Source organism: Ricinus communis, chromosome 7, assembly GCF_019578655.1.
Source record: "Ricinus communis isolate WT05 ecotype wild-type chromosome 7, ASM1957865v1, whole genome shotgun sequence".
NCBI classification, from domain to species: domain Eukaryota; kingdom Viridiplantae; phylum Streptophyta; class Magnoliopsida; order Malpighiales; family Euphorbiaceae; genus Ricinus; species Ricinus communis.
In genome coordinates this window covers 20476354-20493618 of record NC_063262.1, presented here as the reverse complement: position 1 = coordinate 20493618, position 17265 = coordinate 20476354, and the positions used below count along the sequence as shown (strand labels likewise).

General features: G+C 35.6%; 3 protein-coding genes across 5 annotated transcripts; 1 reads left to right on the top strand and 2 right to left on the bottom strand.

The window, feature by feature from the left end:
• Positions 1-3082: 3082 nt before the first annotated feature.
• LOC8274840 (probable protein S-acyltransferase 1) lies at positions 3083-5143 on the bottom strand. Its single transcript, XM_015722389.3, has 5 exons — positions 4589-5143; positions 4315-4482; positions 3880-4140; positions 3554-3787; positions 3083-3425 (listed from the first exon to the last, which is right to left on the bottom strand). The coding sequence occupies exons 1-5, from the start codon at positions 5141-5143 to the stop codon at positions 3255-3257; spliced, it is 1389 nt and encodes a 462-aa protein (XP_015577875.1). The 3' UTR covers positions 3083-3254.
• LOC8274839 (protein RRP6-like 3) lies at positions 5106-17040 on the top strand. Of its 3 annotated transcripts, none has more exons than XM_015722386.3 (12): positions 5106-5334; positions 5595-5842; positions 5928-6026; positions 6128-6211; positions 6364-6450; positions 6599-6719; positions 7055-7242; positions 7326-7364; positions 8421-8935; positions 9019-9517; positions 15562-16232; positions 16734-17040. In XM_015722386.3, the coding sequence occupies exons 1-12, from the start codon at positions 5106-5108 to the stop codon at positions 16801-16803; spliced, it is 2850 nt and encodes a 949-aa protein (XP_015577872.1). In that variant the 3' UTR covers positions 16804-17040. The 3 variants fall into 3 exon arrangements, with proteins under 3 accessions (XP_015577872.1, XP_015577871.1, XP_015577873.1); XM_015722385.3 differs by having other exon boundaries at positions 5577-5842; XM_015722387.3 differs by having other exon boundaries at positions 5577-5842; positions 16705-17040.
• LOC125370712 lies at positions 13356-14651 on the bottom strand. The gene is made up of 2 exons (XM_048377256.1): positions 13758-14651; positions 13356-13437 (listed from the first exon to the last, which is right to left on the bottom strand). Exons 1-2 carry the CDS (start codon positions 14122-14124, stop codon positions 13403-13405), a joined length of 402 nt encoding a protein of 133 aa, XP_048233213.1. The 5' UTR covers positions 14125-14651; the 3' UTR covers positions 13356-13402.
• Positions 17041-17265: the final 225 nt, after the last annotated feature.

Genomic DNA, 17265 nt, shown 5'->3' with positions numbered 1-17265 from the left:
AGCAATTGGGAACATCTTTTCATCTGCATCTTTACCTACAGCTGCTAGTAGTTTACTCTTGTATACACTCTTTAAGAAATATCTATCTAATCCTATAATAGGCCTATAACCCCTTACCCAACCCCTTTTGCATGCATCAAAGCAGAAAACATCCTTTTAAACACTCTCTTGCCCTCTTTCAAACCCTTTTTACATAATTCAATCTTACAAGTAGTCCTAGGATTAAACCTTTTGATTAAAACTACATAAGCTTCTAGGTAACTAATTTCTACCTTATAACTACCACTCATTTTCTGCTTGATTATTTGTTTAGCCCTTTTGCACTTGCTCATACTAACCTTCACTTTCAATTCTTGTTCAGCCTTCTCCTTAAGATCTTTCAGTTTAGTTTAAATACTTAGTTAAATATGTTATTGTGCAGCTATGGTTATGAAATATCTTAAAACATATATGCTCAACACATAATGTTCAACTAAACCAATTAGATATTAGAATAACAAAAAGGGAGCCTTCTTCTATAACACATTCTGCCCTAATTCTAGTTGGTTAATTAGGTTTTATATGTAATTTAACCCCCCCCTCCCCTGCTATTGCATACCTAACTAATGCTTCTTTAACTTCCTTTGTATATGCAAAGGTCATACTTAGTATAAAGTTAGGTTTGTCATCTTCCTCATCATAATTAACCCTCTCTTTAGGTGGTGTATTCACATCAATCTCACTAAAATCCTCACACTCACTACCATCACCATTATCTTCCTACTCTCAATTGCATTTTCATCATTTGCTACATTATTAACTTGGATACACTGTGTAGCTATTTCCTCAACATTCATAGCCTCATTCACTCTCTCTCTCCACCTACTGTCTTATTCATTCCCTCCTCACTTATTGTCTCATTCACTCAATCCCCATCTATTGTCTCATGTACTCCCTCCCCACCCATTGCCTCTTTATTCCCTCCCTCCCTAGCCTATCTATCCATAGGTCCTTCAATAGCCAATAAAGGCTCTACAATATGAGGAATATCAACAGCATGAGTAGCATATATCTCTATTTTCCTTACCCAAGAATTATTCTCAATAAACTCTAAAATCCTCATAATATTTGCATCATCTTCTACTAGAAATAAACCATCACTCATTGCTTTTTCAGTTTCAAGAATGAATATGCCAGAAACATAATTAAATCCTAGTTTTTGTAAATATCTATCCCTATTATCAAAATAAGTTAAGTAACCAATATCAAAGTCATAGCACATATCTACTTCCCCATTCGCATAATTCAACTGAAGTTTATAAACCTACTCTCCACCATAATTAAAACACACATCCACAATGTCCTCCATTTTGCAAATCAATAAAATATGCAAAAGAATTAATAAATAAAGTTCAAACCAATAAACAAATACCAAAGCACAAATGTTAACAATACCAAATTATTTTTAAATTATTAAATTATTAACTTCATTCACAAAGTCATAAACACTAAACAACTAAAAATAGTTTATTTTTAATCAATCTGGCTCATTTTATTACATTCTAAATTCATATAAATGGTCCAAATGGTTTGTGGTTCAAAGCTAGAGGATTACCTTGTCTCTTTCGGTAGAAGAACACTCTTTGTCTCTTGTCTTTTTTCGAATAAATAGCTCTCTTGTTTCTATCAGTAGAATCTTCTTTCTACTAAAACTTTTCCTTCAATGTCTCTAAAACTTTTTTCATAACGAGAGAGGATTTCATTTCTAAAACGGCGTTCTATTAGTGTTAGAGATTTTCAATCATTTGAGAAATCAATTTAGGGTTCTAAAAAATCAATTTGGAGATTAATTTTGGGTAGTTGTATTTTAGGGTTTCGTTGGAGGTAAACACCTCGTCATTTACTTATGTCTCAGTAAGTTTAAAAACACGTCAGCCAAAGGCTAACAAGAGAAAGTGAAAATTGGTTTGGTATTACAGAAAGTGTATAAACGGTTTGTTTTTTAATCTTAAGGTCACAATTGAGCCAAAAAAAAAAAATGAGTCCCATATGACAAAACGCTAAATCATTAAGGTCAAATATGCACATATATATATATATATATATATATATATATATATATATATATATATATATATATATATATATATGTATGTATATATATATATATGTATGTATATATATATATATATGTATGTATATATATGTATATATATGTGTATATATATATATATATATTATAATCTTGAGAAGTTATATACTTTCATAAGAATTGAGGTGGTAGATAGTATGTCAATAATAATTTTAAAAAAAATTACTTTTATAATAGGACAATTCATGATAGAGAAATTTATTCTTTCATTTGCATGTGGAAGAGAAAGATCATTATAATAAATTAAATAAATCATAAAAGAAAGTTACGAAGGGAAAAGAAAAGGTTGGGAGAAAATGATAAAAAAAAAAACTAGCGTATTTTTATAAAAAAAAAAAACTAACTTAAAAAAAGATCTTGGCAAATCTTTTTTAAAAGTATAAATATTATTGATACATAAACAAAATGGATTTAAGTTAAAAATCCATTAAATTAAGTATATCAAACTCATCAAATAATTTAATTATATTAGCCGGATTGACGAATGCAAATCTATACAGAAGATTTCCAACTGGCTAAACAATGAGACAAGGCCAAGTCATATTTTCAATCGAATATAAGTAAAATCATTCTGGTGATCTAAGAAATTACTGTTATCATATTACAAGGAACAAATTTTTGAAACAATATATTCAAAATCACTTTTATGTTCATTGGAACCCATGATGACAAGTGGAAACAACCCATCATGAATGAGTATAGTAGAAATTGTGGCAGCGTTATGGCATTTTCTAGCTAATTCAATTTATTGTGGTCTTCCAGGTTAATTCAATTTATTTCAGTTATCAGTTAACACAGATAACCATATCAAAGTTGTGCAAATTAGATGTCTTTGGCTTGACTCAAAGAGGATTTAATTTTTACTCTACTATGCTTTAATTCCCTTTTGCTTTTGTCTGAAGACAAAAAGGAACTGTGCTTACAGGAACTGAAGTGCAGAATATGATATGATGAAAATAGGCAGTGCTGCAAAAACAAAATAATAATAATAATAATAATAATAATTATTGTTGATATACAAATTTATTTTTATAATATCATTCATTAATAAATTCAATCTGAAATGATATATAACATATACAAATTCATGATCAAAAAGATTGTCACCTTCTTAATATTACACTTACACCAGTTCTCTTGCGGCATTTGGATGTCCACTTGGTACTACTTCACGAAAATCAACTCCAGAAGGAGGCAATGCTGAAAATAAAGCCTCCTTAATATTACTTAAAATTCCCTTATCAAATGGATTTCGACACCCCACATAGAATTGTCTGAAATTCTCATATGCAGTCTGCACCCTCCCCAAGAAAAAAAAAAGGAAAAAATTTCAGAAACGAATAACCTGAATACGTTATTTAATGAATTGGGTGCACATGGAATTCACAAAGGGTTTTCGAATTTGATAGAAATTGAACCAACCTGATTAATGGCAATTAAGTAGACATGGAAGATAGCAAGGCCGCCCAGGAACCAAATAGCAGCGAAACTGAACAAAACTAGTGCCAGTGTTTCAGGACAGTTCATAAGCATCCCAATCAATCCAGAGCCAATCCTAGACATTCTTCGTTGGATTCTCCAGAAAGAGAATACGAATATATAGATAAAGAAATTCAAAGCAGAGATCACAAATGTCATGTAGAATCGATAGTTTCGCTGCACAAACTCAGATTCACATTAACAAATATAATAATTTTATGTATAAGCTTGCATTATCTATCTATCTATCTATATATTTATGTATATACCAGTGCAACACATTGTCCAATCCATGGGCAATGGTGGTCGAATTTCTCTACACAGTTGTTGCAGATGGCACAATGGCAACTCCTTGGAGGCCTAAAAATCTTGCAAATTCCGCAGTATTTGAGTTTTAATTCCACACCATTGATTGTTACTTTCTTTCTTCTGCTACCTTCGCTCGTACCGATTTCCTCCAAAGGTGTTTGATAGTTTCTGGCAATAATCCCTGGATCAGTTGAACTCACTAGAAACAAGTTGACAAGTACCTGCATTCAAACAACAGTATAAGGCTACTCGCTTCCAGAGAGAATTCTATAGCCTTTATAATCCATTATTTTCAATTTTCCAATTTGCGTCAGAGCGTGCTTTTTAAATCTTAGAGAGAAAAAAAAAAAAAAAGAAACATAAACGAAGCAGAAAACCATGGAAGAAAGACGAACACTTGTTGTGAGAATCAAAGAGAGTGTGACAATAAGAGTAGAATGGAGTCGTAAATCATCATCATTATACACAGCAAAGATCCAACTTGTGATTACTATTGAAACAGTTGTCAACAGTAATCCTCTAGGATCCGGCCCACACACTAGCCGCCCATGGAAGAGAAACACCTGCACATACACACACAAACACACCAAACCAAAATCAAGAATTGGCAGTAACCGACTTCCAAAAAATGCAATGCAATGTATAACTTTCATAACAAATAGGGCATACATTGTTCCCTGGCCAAATCTGGTAAGCCCTTGTTGTGTCAGAATAAGCAGAGAAGCCGCATTGTTTTAGCCATTTATCCTCAACAAGTTTTATAATTGCTGCAAATTTCCCCTTTACTGTAACCAAAATATTTCCCAATCTTTTTGCAGTCTTGTTTTCTCCTTCGGATTTATTTCCTCCGCCGTCCTCGGATTCTTGCTTGGCCGGCGCTTTCGTCTTCGGTGGAGTTGAAAGTGCAATTGCTTCCATTGGAAAATCAACTTCACTCCCTTGGGAATTAGTAGGTTCCATTGTTTTTATCTTCTTTTCTATTTCTTCAATCAAACTAAAGACTTTGAGTAACTGAATTTTGAAAAACTGAAGAGCGGTTACCTTGTCTTGGGCCTCGAAAGCCCAATCCTCCATATTGGCCCATTTCAACTCAAGCCACCGCATAAACCTCAATTTTCCCCCTCCGTCCGCCTCCTTAAACCCTCGCGCCACCATTGGCGGCGGAGAGAAGAAAACAGAAGAAAAAATGGAGTACAAAGAAAAGATTAGAATCGCGATCGCCATAGTTTCTCTTGCAGCAATTTCATTTGTTTTCACGAGGCAGTATCGTAACAGACGCCGCCAGAGGCAAAAATGCAGTTCAAGTTCATGTTATTTACATTCCGACCAAAAACCGCAATGTTCTTTCAAGCGTGTTTTAGCTGATAACTCGTTCTCTCAGTTCAAGCACTTGAAGTTACATGGGAACAAAAACGGTACTGTTTTCTCCAAAGATATAGTTTATCGCTGTTTTCATTCCAGTAAAGAGTTGAATGATAGGATTTTTGACACATGTAAGTAGCAGTTTATTCAGTTAAAGGCTTGTTTGTACTAAGTTCGAAGAAATAAAATTTGATTAAAATTCTTGCACAATCAGGTCACTTTTGGCATAATAGAATTGAAGTGAATTATTTCATTTTTAGACATTCCAAACAAACTATTAATTCTTAGTATTCAGGTTTTGATGCTATGTCAGGAAATTCTTCGAGTTCACATCCCTATGAAAGGGAGATTTCAGCATTGATAGAGAATAGTGGAATTGAATTTGGATTTGAGATAAACAGCATCGTGGATTTGAAGGAAATGAAGGATGATTATGTATGGGTCGAGACTGAGTCTCAATTAAAGGAGCTAACTGATGAACTGAGTAACCAGAGCGTTTTTGCTGTTGATACTGAGCAGCATAGCTTACGTTCCTTTCTTGGTTTCACTGCTCTTGTTCAGGTTATAATGTGCATTTCAATTCAATTATCTCTTGCTTACATTGTGTATTTTTTCCGGTTCTGATGAAAATTTATTGTATTAGTAGATTTCCACTCAGAAGGAAGATTATTTATTGGATACAATTGCATTGCATGATGCAATGGGTATTCTTGGTGCAGTTTTTGCAAATCCTAAAATTTGCAAGGTAAAGTCATTAAGCAGTTACATGAAAGGACGTTCATTAGTGTGTAGCATTTCTAGTGCAAGTTTTGTGTCTTGCCATTGATGGTAACATTTGTGTTCTAGGTGTTCCATGGAGGTGATAACGATATACTTTGGCTGCAAAGAGACTTCCATATTTATGTTGTTAATTTATTTGACACTGCAAAGGTGAGGTTCTATGTTATTTGTTTGCATGAGCGAATGTTAAATGTCATACTATCATTTTATATTGGCGAATCCTTATCTATAGAATTAGTGCTTTAATTATTAAAAAGATACTGTTACGACTCACTGCAATTATATGGTACTTTATATCACAGGCATGTGAAGTTCTGTCAAAGCCACAGAAATCACTGGCATACTTGCTTGAAACTTATTGTGGTGTATCCACCAACAAATTACTACAGGTTTGGGGTTGAAACTTCTAAAGCTTATGCATCTTGCTCCATGTGATGGAGCTTATTAGTTATCTCTTCTGAGAGAACTCCGCGACCTTTTCATATATTTGATGACTTTGTTATGAATCACGAAATAGTTTCTCATGTTGAATTGTAGCGTGAAGACTGGAGGCAGCGCCCATTGCCTGCAGAGATGTTACAATATGCTCTAACAGATGCACATTATCTGTTGTATATTGCAAGTTGTTTAATCGCTGAGCTCAAACAAAAAGACAATGGTATGTCTATATAATGTGCTCTTTTTTCAGCCTTTGTTTTTATCTTGAGTATTTTTATAGATGTTGAGAAAAATGAAATGATTGCATCACTAACAAATTATTAAAATCTAAAACAATAAATATTGTTTATCGAGATTCAAATGCTTCTTTGGTATTTGGGGAAAGAGGATAGGGGCTTGCTTCTAGAAGGAATATTAGCAGAAGAGTGTAGGTTAAAAATAATAAAGTTACTTTGGTCCTTGCTCATGCATTACACATTTATATGTCGATTACCATTCAAATGTTTATCAGCTGTTCCTCATAGCATAAAGGAGCTAAACATGTTAATGCACCAGATAATTCATATTCTTATCCGGATGTCAAATTAAAGTTTATTCTTGAGGCTAGTCGCCGTTCAAACATGATTTGTATGCAACTATACACAAAAGAGGTTGAAGAATTTCCGGGTGATGCTGCTGCATCATCACTTTTTTCTCGTTATTTGAATGATCAAGGAGGTTCATCAGTTTCATGTGAGATACAGGTGTGCTACTCTGTGTATGGTTATTAGAGCAGGCCATTTTGAGTAACTTTTAACACATACTAATGTTACAATGTTAATTTCAGGATCTAGTGAGACGCTTGTGCACGTGGAGAGAATTGATGGTCAGTGAACTATTTCAGTAATATTTGTTGATGGAGAATAGCATTACTGCATTTTGGTTATTAGGATTTGGAAAAAAAGAAGTGTTAACTTTATTTTGTTTGTTGGCATCTTAATGTTGAATAATTTTCGCCTCTTATAAGAAAATTACTCGCCGTTTCATATCAGAAGAACAGAAGATTACCTAGTCATATATATATCTATGTGAAACCTGCTTAATGGCGACATATAGTTTAATCTCTGAATCAGATCTTTAAAAACAAAGAACTTATTGCTTGCCTTTTAGCTTAGGTTCTGTTTCATACTGATGGTCTATTCAAAAAACTTTCCTCTAGTTTTTGACAGCATAAGATAGAAGTATTTGCAATCAAATGCTTGTCACATTTTAACCATGCTTTTAGCCATGGCACCACCATGCAGGATCCAAAGGATGCTAATCTTATGGTGATGACTCATAATTGCTAGTGCACCCTCCTAGAAGTAATTTTCTTGGTCTTCTGGCTATCAAGTGCCTAGCAAAATAATTTAATGTTTAGGACTAAAAAGGATAGTAGCATCATTCTGTTGCAAATTGGTATACGCAGTTATGGCTTAATAATTAAGTTATATACTATTGGATATATGGAGATCACGACATCAGCTTGTCTAGACCTTTGAGTATGAACTGATAAATGTCACCTTCCCCTATCCTTAAACTACCTTTTTTATTAACTAGTTGAGTTGGAATATCTGTGCGAATACCTTCTTGATTAACTAGTTGAGTTAAAGTATCTCTGCAAATACCTTCTTGATTAACTAGTTGAGTTATAGGACTTAGAACTAATTATTGAATTAATACTTAGAACTCGGTAATGTCCAGCCATTTGCCCCCTTGCTGTTAACTGTGGTAGCTGGATATTTAATATTATATTAGGTGCTTTCAAGAGAATTTTCCTAGGGCTTCTTTCCCAAATTTGTAGTTTATTGCAAATATTGCACCTGTTGCATTCTTTCAGTGTGGGATTTGTTTTTGCATTTTTGTTGTCTAATCAAATCATGTGCGTTGGATTTCCTTTCAGGCTCGTGTACATGATGAGGGCTTAAGGTTTGTATTATCAGACCAGGCTATTGTTTCACTTGCGAACAAGGTTTCAACAAATGCAATGGAAATATATGACACCATAGCTCAAGCTGATAATATGGATCCAATGAATTGTATTTCGTCTCAGCCATCTCCATCCCCTGTTGTTTGCAGCCATTTTTATGATTTTTGTTGCTTAATCCAGGAGAATAAAAGCAACCTTGATGATATTTTCTCACTGCTTTTGCAAAAATGCCTGGGTCCAAATGGGAGCTGCCCGTTGTCTGTTTATAATTATGCATTACTCATTAGCTGTGATGTGAGATTAACAAATAGATCAATGTCCAAGAAAAATGGATTTAAAAGTTCTAAGCAAGTTGCTCGGAAGGCTTCACGTTCACGAGAATTGTTTGTCCAGAAGTTCTCTTGCAAATCTCCAGTATATCATAATTGTAGGATCTATGCAAATGATGGACGTTTGCTTTGTTACTGTGATCGAAGAAAGCTTGAATGGTTAGTGGCTGAAAATTCTAAAATCTTTGTTCTAGAAACTAGAAACTTGCTGCTCTTAATGCTTCCTGGTTATTGCATTATAGGTACCTCCATCGAGAGCTTGCAATACTTGTTGATGAAAACCCTCCTGCCATCAGGCTTCTTTTTGAGCCTAAGGGCCGTCCAGAAGATGAAGACAATGATTTCTACATCCAAAGCAAGAGAAATATATGTGTCGGCTGTGGCGAAGGAAGTCATTACTTACGCTATCGAATAATTCCTTCATGCTACAGAATACACTTCCCTGAGCATTTGAAAAGCCATAGGTCTCATGATATTGTCCTCCTTTGTGTGGACTGTCATGAAGTTGCTCATGCTGCCGCTGAGAAATACAAAAGACATGTAGCTGTAGAATTTGGAATTCCATTGTTTGTTCGGAAAGTAGTTGATTCTAAAGAAAGCGCTATCATATCTGAGTCATCTTCATCACTGATGACTGCCGAGGAGGCTGGAGTATCTCCTTTACAATTGCGCACAGCTGCTATGGCTCTGTTGCGCCATGGACCAAGAATGCCACCCAAGCGCCGAGAGGAACTGACACAGGTCAGTATATAGTCTTATTTTTCTGAATCTGAATCTAAGTTTATAGCCATTCATCTCCTTTTATCTGGTTTTTTAATGAATGAGACATGTACCGTGCCTTGGGCTGTCAATTTTTTTTTCCTCATCTTATCATGTTGTGGTTAGGGTAAAGAAATTTTGACAACCAATTGCAAAAAATATGGCAATATAGTTTAATTAAGTCAACCTTCAACCAATGATTTGGATTTAGTCCAATATGAAAAACTAAGCAACGAAATATTTATTCAGCAGAAAACTCAGTGCAGTAGTAACTAGTGTCTGTTGTTGATGAACCAGCAAAAAATCAATCTTTGGAGTGTTTATTTTGTAAGACCTAGATTCTACGTTATCTTTTTTATTTTCTGGCTGATGATAATATTGTGATTCTCTTGATGCAACATACTTGTGGCTTGGTGTCATGCTTATGGGATGTCAGACAGCTACCTTTTCCTTTCAAAAGCGGCTTTGGAAGATTTAGGTTAACTATGATAATCATAATTGGACGGAAATTTCTTAGTCTAAGGTTACTCTTCTTGATAGGACAACATAGGCTGCTGACATCATAACTGTGGTAATCATTACATTGTGGTTTTCCTATTTAAATTGTACTGAAATTATTTAGTTCCACATATGTTGCAAATATGCTTTATTTAGGGGAGAGAAATGTAAAGCAGCATCACTGTTTAAATTTTCGGTAACAGACTACCAAATCTCCTAAAATCATAGGATAAGAAAAACTGATCTGTTAGCTGTAGATCTCCTAGATATTAGCCCCTAATATTGCTAACAGATCTTTAAACATAAATCTCTCTATAATTCTACACTCCCCCCTCAAGTTTGGGCGGTAAATATTAATTAACTTGACTTGGAACTCAGATCATCAAACACCTTTCTCGATAGAACCTTGGTAAGAATGTCATTGTCCGAAGACATGTAGGCACGCATAACATCTTGATTATTCCTTCCTCTATCTTCTCCTTTATAAAATGTCGATCAATTTCCACATGTTTTGTTCTATCATGATGAATCGGATTTTTGGCAATGCTGATTCTTTGATTGATTATCACAGAACATTTTCATAGGTTCTTCATCTGAAATTTTTAATTCCTTTAGCACCCTTTTTAACCAAATTCCCTCACAAATACCGTGTGCCATTGCCGAATTCAGACCGCTTCGATACAATCGATCGCTTACTTACTCCAGTGACCAAATTTCCCACACAAAAGTGCAATATCCTGAAGTTGATCTTCGGTCTTGAACTGATCCTGCCCAATCTGCATCGCTGAACACTTCAATATCTCTTCTTTGGTTCTTCTCAAAAAATAATCCTCAGCCTGGTGTTAGTTTCAGGTATCTCAGGATTCTATACACGAGCTTCCATGTGTTCTTCATTTGGATTGTTCATGAATCGACTTACCATGCTAAAATCCAATGTCCGGTCGTGTGTGAGATAGGTATATTAGTTTACCTACTAATCTTTGGTATCTTCCTTTGTCCACGGGTGCACAATTTTCCTTAGCTCCTAGTTTGATAGTTGGATCCATAGGAGTATCTACCGGCTTACACCCGAGCATTCCAGTCTCTTTTAAGAGATCTAGGACATATTTTCTCTGTGAGACAGAGATTCCCTTTCTTGACCTTGCAATCTCCATACCTAGGAAATATTTAAGATTCCCAAGGTCCTTGATTTCAAATTCTGCAGCTAGTAAACTTTTGGTGGTGCAGATTTCCTCTTCATAGTCTCCTGTTAGGATTATGTCATCCACATACACTATGAGAACAGCAAGTTTTCCTGCAGAAGAGTGTTTAACAAATAGTGTATGGTCCGTCTGACATTGAGAGTAGCCATGCTTCTTCACTACCTTTGTGAATCTTTCAAACCAAGCTCTTGGAGATTGCTTGAGCCCATATAGCGATCTCCTAAGTTTACAAACCTTGTTGCATGTAGTTTGTGTCTCAAATCCGGGGGGAATTTCCATGTACACTTCTTCAGTTAGGTCCCCATTTAGAAAGGCATTCTTGACATCTAGTTGGTGGAGAGGCCAGTCAAGGTTTGCAGCCAAAGATAATAAAACCCGAACTGTGTTTAACTTGGCTACTGGAGCAAATGTCTCCTCATAATCGATTCCATATGATTGGGTGAATCCCTTTGCAACCAGTCGTGCCTTGAACCGATTAACACTCCCATCTTTATTATATTTTACTGTGAAGATCCATTTCCGGTTGGTAAGTCAGAGATTTCCCAAGTTCCATTTTTCTCACAGTGCATGAATTTCTTCATACACCGCTGATTTCCATTCGGTGGTGAGAGCTTCTTGTATATTATTAGGAACTTGGATGTTGTCGAGGTTGGCAACAAAAGCTTTGAACTTCGGTGACAATCCTTCATATGACACAAATGTGTATATCGGATGTTTTGTGCATGATCTTACCCCTTTTCTCACAGCAATAGGAAGGCAACTGTCATCATTAGTTTCAGGATTAGTGTTACCTGGTGGATCTTCACTTGATCTAGGACTTGAGTCAGACTCTTGTGTTTGCTCAAGAGATGCTTGTTGTTCCATCTCCTTTTGGTTCTTTCTCCTCCTTGAGTAGGTAATCACTTCATCACTCTTTGTTGATTGAATAGTGTCCAAATTTTGAGGTGTGTCCAGATTTTGAAGTGGATTGTTGGCTTGATCTTGAGTAGGAGGTTCTAGGAAGTAAGAAGACTCAAGGGAGAGATTTTGAGGAGGAAGTGATTCATGATTTAGTGATGGGCAAGTTTGGTCAGAATTATGAGAGACATGAGGTGATTCTTCAATATCCCAAAGCTGATAGTCTAGGATAAAATTAGTCTCCCCCTGAATATCAGATTTGGGGAAATAAGGTTGTTGCTCAAAGAATGTGACATCCATGGAGTGATAGAATTGTTTAGTGACCGGTGAGTAGCATTTATATCCTTTTTGAGTTGGAGAGTACCCAAGGAAAATACATTTATGAGCTCTAGGATCAAGTTTGTCCCGGTGTTGTTGATGGACATGAACAAAAGCTGAACACCCGAAAACTTTGAATGGGATGGTGGAGATGAGACGAGTAGTGGGAAAGTACTGAAGGAGAATTTGACAGGGAGTCTGGAAGTTAAGAATCCGAGATGGCATCCTATTTATGAGGTATGCAGCAGTAAGGATGGCTTCACCCCAGAAATATTTTGGTACATGGGTAGAGTACATAAGAGATCGAGCCACATCAAGAAGATGCCGGTTTTTTCTTTCGGCAATACCATTTTGCTAAGGAGTGTTAACACAGGAACTTTGGTGAACAATACCATGACTCATGAGATAATCATTAAGGCTGGAATTAAAATACTCTTTGGCATTGTCAGTTTTCAGAATTTGAATTTTTGTTTGGAATTGTGTTTGGATCATGGTATTGAAGGTTTTGAAGATCTGGTTTGCCTCAGATTTTTCTTTCTTGAGGAATACCCATGTGAGTCTAGTGTGATCATCAATAAATGAAATGAACCAGCGAGAACCAGTAACATTTTTTATCCTAGAAAGGCCCCATATATCACTATGAATCATGGAAAAAGGTTGAGATGCTTTGTAGAATCTGTTAGGATAAGAATTGCGAATATGTTTAGAGAATTGACAGATCTCACATTGAAATTCATTTGGATTTTTACTATGGAATAATGAAGGAAACAACTTTTCAAGATACAAGAAATTTGGATGACCTAACCTATAGTGCCATAACATAATTGCACTATCATTATTAGACTGACTCGCAGACAAAGAAACAGGACTACTGGACACTGAACAATCTGATTGATGAATTGCTTCTTGAGGAGGATCATTAACCTCTAGAAGATAGAGCCCCGAACACATCTTAGCACTGCCAATCGTCTTCCCTGAGTCCAAGACCTGAAATACACACAGATTTGAGCCAAATTTAGTAACACAGTTGAGATCCCGAGTGAGTTTACTAATGGACAGTAAATTGCAATTTAATTTTGGTACAAGTAGAACAGAATCAAGAGTGATGTTCTCTGAAATTTGAACCGAGCCTGTACCAGCCACCTTTGAGAGTGAACCATCAGCTATTCGCACAGTTAAATTTTTATAGCATGGGGTGTAAGTTGAAAATAGCTTCTCATCTCCAGTCATATGATCAGAAGCTCCTGAGTCTATAATCCATGGACTGAGCCTCTCCTTGTTAGCATTTAGAGCACTTAAAAAATTACCTTTTTGTGCCAGGGATCCGGTACCAACTACAGTGGGAGCTGGTGCAGGCAAGGATTGGCTGAACATTTTCTGCAAGATCTCTATCTGTTCCTTGCTGAAGGGAGTTGGTTCGGGTGGAGGTTGTTCATCCATGGAAGCAAGGTTGCCTCGTCCTTCTTTGTCATTGGCAAACCGGGAAGGCCTCCAATCTGCTGGTTTGCCATGAATCTTCCAGCAGTTGTCCTTGGTGTGACCAGGACGTCGACAATGATCACACCATGGTCGCCCTTTCTTTGGTCTGTGATCGCTGTTGTTGTTGGATGGATTCCCTCTCACCACAAGTGCTGAACTCTCAGGATTTGTCATAGAATCTTGAGATTCCATCATGATCTTCTTTCGACTTTCCTCTCTCCGAACTTCTGAAAAAGCTTCTCAGATATTTGGTAGTGGTTTGGATCCTAAAATTCTTCCTCGTACTTCATCAAGGTTCTTATTTAATCCAATCAAAAATTTGTATATTCTTTTCCGTTCAATTATTTGTCTATACCTGATTCCATCATTCGGACAGCTCCAATTGTGCTCCTCGAATAAGTCTAGCTACTGCCAATACCGATTGAGAGTGTTGAAGTATTGAGTCACTGTTAATTCTCCTTGGCGGAAGTCATGAAGAACACTTTCCACCTCGAATAATTCCGATGTATTCTCATTGTTAGAATATATTTCCTTGGCAGCATCCCAAATCTCCTTTGCTGTTCCATAGAGAAGAAAGTTTTCTCCAATGTCATTTGTCATGGAATTAATGAGCCATGACATGACCATATTATTTTCGGCATTCCAGACTTTGAACTTTTCATCCGTCTTGTTTGGTTTGGCAGCATCTCCGGTGAGATAATCATCTTTGCCCTTTCCGCATATGAACATTATTACGGAATGGGACCATTGGAGATAGTTGTTCCCATTCAGTTTGTGTCCTGTAATGGGCATGAGGTTACTATCATTATTGGAAGCCATGGCTTCCTGATTGGAGGTGATTTGGGAAACGGTAGCTCTTGAATCACGTTTCCCGTATTTGGTCATATGAGGGAATTAGGGTTCAGAGATTGCTCTGATACCAACTTGTTTGTGGAAGGAAAGAGTAAGATTCCATTATATTAAAAATAAGGTTACAGGCCCTTCTTTATATACCTAAAACTGAAAGCTATAAAACAGGAAACTTATATCTACAGATTTGGTAACAGACTACCAAATCTCCTAAAATCATGGGATAAGAAAAACTGATCTGTTAGCTGTAGATCTCCTAGATATTAGCCCCTAATATTGCTAACAGATCTTTAAACATAAATCTCTCTATAATTCTACATTATCAATGTTGTTTGTGTTTGATAACGCGAGTTTGGAGCTTAACAACTCATAATTCTAATATTTGATTGTTAAATCACGATTTAAGAAGTCATTAGTTCGATGATATCGATTTAATAGTAAAAAAATGACGTTTTGAGGAGTTAAATTCTAAACTCATATTATCAAACACGAGAAATATGATAATAATAACTGATCAGAGTAAAGATGGCTAAATCCTTGGAAATCGAGATTTTTTAACGGTAAAATATTTTCTTTTGTCACGATTTATAACCACGTGTCTCTTTTTGTCTAAAAAAAAAACCACATATATTGAAAATTGTAAAATGATGAAACCACAAGGTACTTTTATATACTTATCCCTTAAATTTTTCATGCAACCATCATACATATGATGCTATCAGCTGGTTATTTGTGTTATGCGAGAAATATAGCTTTTCATGGGGAATATTTTTCTTTTTGTAGATTGTTACACAATATTATGGAGGAAGGGAAATATCACAGGAAGATTTGGAAAGAGCTTTGCTGGTTGGAATGAGTCCCCATGAGAGAAGAAGATTTGAGAAGAAGAGAGGATTGTCTTTGAAACGTTCTGCCAATAATATTTGTTCGAACAACGAATTGGTGCATGATGTTACCATGGTGAAATCTTCTGTTGAGAACAACTCTATAACTGATACTCCAGATAGTTCACAAACTATCAACTCAGAGCTACGAACTGAAGTAAAAGAAGATCAAGACTTCTTCAAAACAACAGACCCTGATGTGGGTGTCTCTTCTAATCTACAAGTTGCAGATGTCTCTGCTGCTGCTCACAAGGATATGAATTCCAATGAAAATGAAGTTTCTGATGGAAAAGAAATCTGTGCTGGAAATGATGGTGATACCTGTGAAATCAATCCACCAAATGGAATAGTTTGCTCAAATTATCCTACACATGGTGGACATGGCCTGTCCAAAAATAATTCAAAATTATCTCTATTAGGACATGGACCACATGGAAAGCAAGTTGTGGAGCATTTACTGAAAGAATATGGGGACGACGGCATTCGTGAATTTTGTCAGAGATGGAGACAAGTTTTTGTTGAGGCAGTTCATCCTCGTTTCTTACCTGCTGGCTGGGATGTAATGCACAGGTATGTTGCTTCATCATGCAAGTAATGTGAACCACGATCATGCTTTTACAAGATTTATATTGCCCCAGATCAGACCCTCGCCATTCCATACCTTGAGATGCCATCACCACTAACTCAATGCATCTAGCACCAGCAAATTCTTCTGAAAGAAGATTCATTTCAGGGACTTTTTAAGTTGACACCTACAATTAGTTCACTTGTAAGCTTGCAACAGTAGTGTTGCCATTGGATAGAATTGCAATATGTCATGCTCTTTATAGACAATGTCCAGAACATAACACACAAAGCACTATATTGGTAAGCTGCATTTGCATATGCCTAATTACCATGGAGATGTGCAAGCATGGTTATATCTACTTGTCAATTTTCCTATACATGTTTTGAGATTTGTGTTTATATAATTCAAATCTTTCATTTGCTATAGATATGTGCTTAAACTAAGCCACTGAAACTAGTCTTTATTTGTCCAAAGGATTTGATAGTGAGCGCTGTTTTTGCCAGTGGCAGAAGGGAATTTGGTGAATTCAGTGTGTACAATCCAACCAAGAGAGCATCTGCTGCAACAAGTTGAGTTAAAACCCTGCTGCAAAACTAGAGAATCATGCAGATCAACTGTGTAATTTTATTCCAAAGGCTACCATGTTGTATTTTTATTTTTATTCTTTTACCATTTCAAATGTAGCAGGTTATAGTTGAATTTTTGTTTTTTTTTTATTTTGTTTTTTTAGATTAAAATCAATGTGCTGACAAATAACATGTCCGATAAAAGGACTAGCTATAATCAATTAATTTAATATTTATTTACTTATCTATTTATTTTATTTATAGAAGATTAGACATCAGTTAGAATTTTTATCACCTTTTCATATTTCGGAATAAATCAAAACTCCGAGTAACAAATGAAAATATATTCAATTGATTCATTTTTCTAAATTCAAAATCAGAACATTGAAGGTAGATTGGTATTATTATAGAATATTTATATCTATAAATTTGTAAGCTTTTACTAGTTTTATTTTTTCAAAAAATAATT

Excerpts from the sequence above, each read along its gene's own strand:
- LOC8274840 (XM_015722389.3), bottom strand. The coding sequence starts at position 5,143 with ATGGCGATCGCGATTCTAATCTTTTCTTTGTACTCCATTTTTTCTTCT. Across the intron at positions 4,483-4,588 it reads AGATTTGGCCAGGGAACAAT|GTGTTTCTCTTCCATGGGCG; the intron begins GTATGCCCTATT and ends GTGTATGTGCAG. Across the intron at positions 3,788-3,879 it reads TTGGACAATGTGTTGCACTG|CGAAACTATCGATTCTACAT; the intron begins GTATATACATAA and ends GAGTTTGTGCAG.
- LOC125370712 (XM_048377256.1), bottom strand. The coding sequence starts at position 14,124 with ATGATGGAATCTCAAGATTCTATGACAAATCCTGAGAGTTCAGCACTT. Across the intron at positions 13,438-13,757 it reads CGGATCCCTGGCACAAAAAG|GTCTTGGACTCAGGGAAGAC; the intron begins GTAATTTTTTAA and ends TGTGTATTTCAG.
- LOC8274839 (XM_015722385.3), top strand. The coding sequence starts at position 5,106 with ATGGAGTACAAAGAAAAGATTAGAATCGCGATCGCCATAGTTTCTCTT. Across the intron at positions 7,365-8,420 it reads GCACGTGGAGAGAATTGATG|GCTCGTGTACATGATGAGGG; the intron begins GTCAGTGAACTA and ends ATTTCCTTTCAG. Across the intron at positions 16,233-16,733 it reads GGCTGGGATGTAATGCACAG|TGGCAGAAGGGAATTTGGTG; the intron begins GTATGTTGCTTC and ends TGTTTTTGCCAG.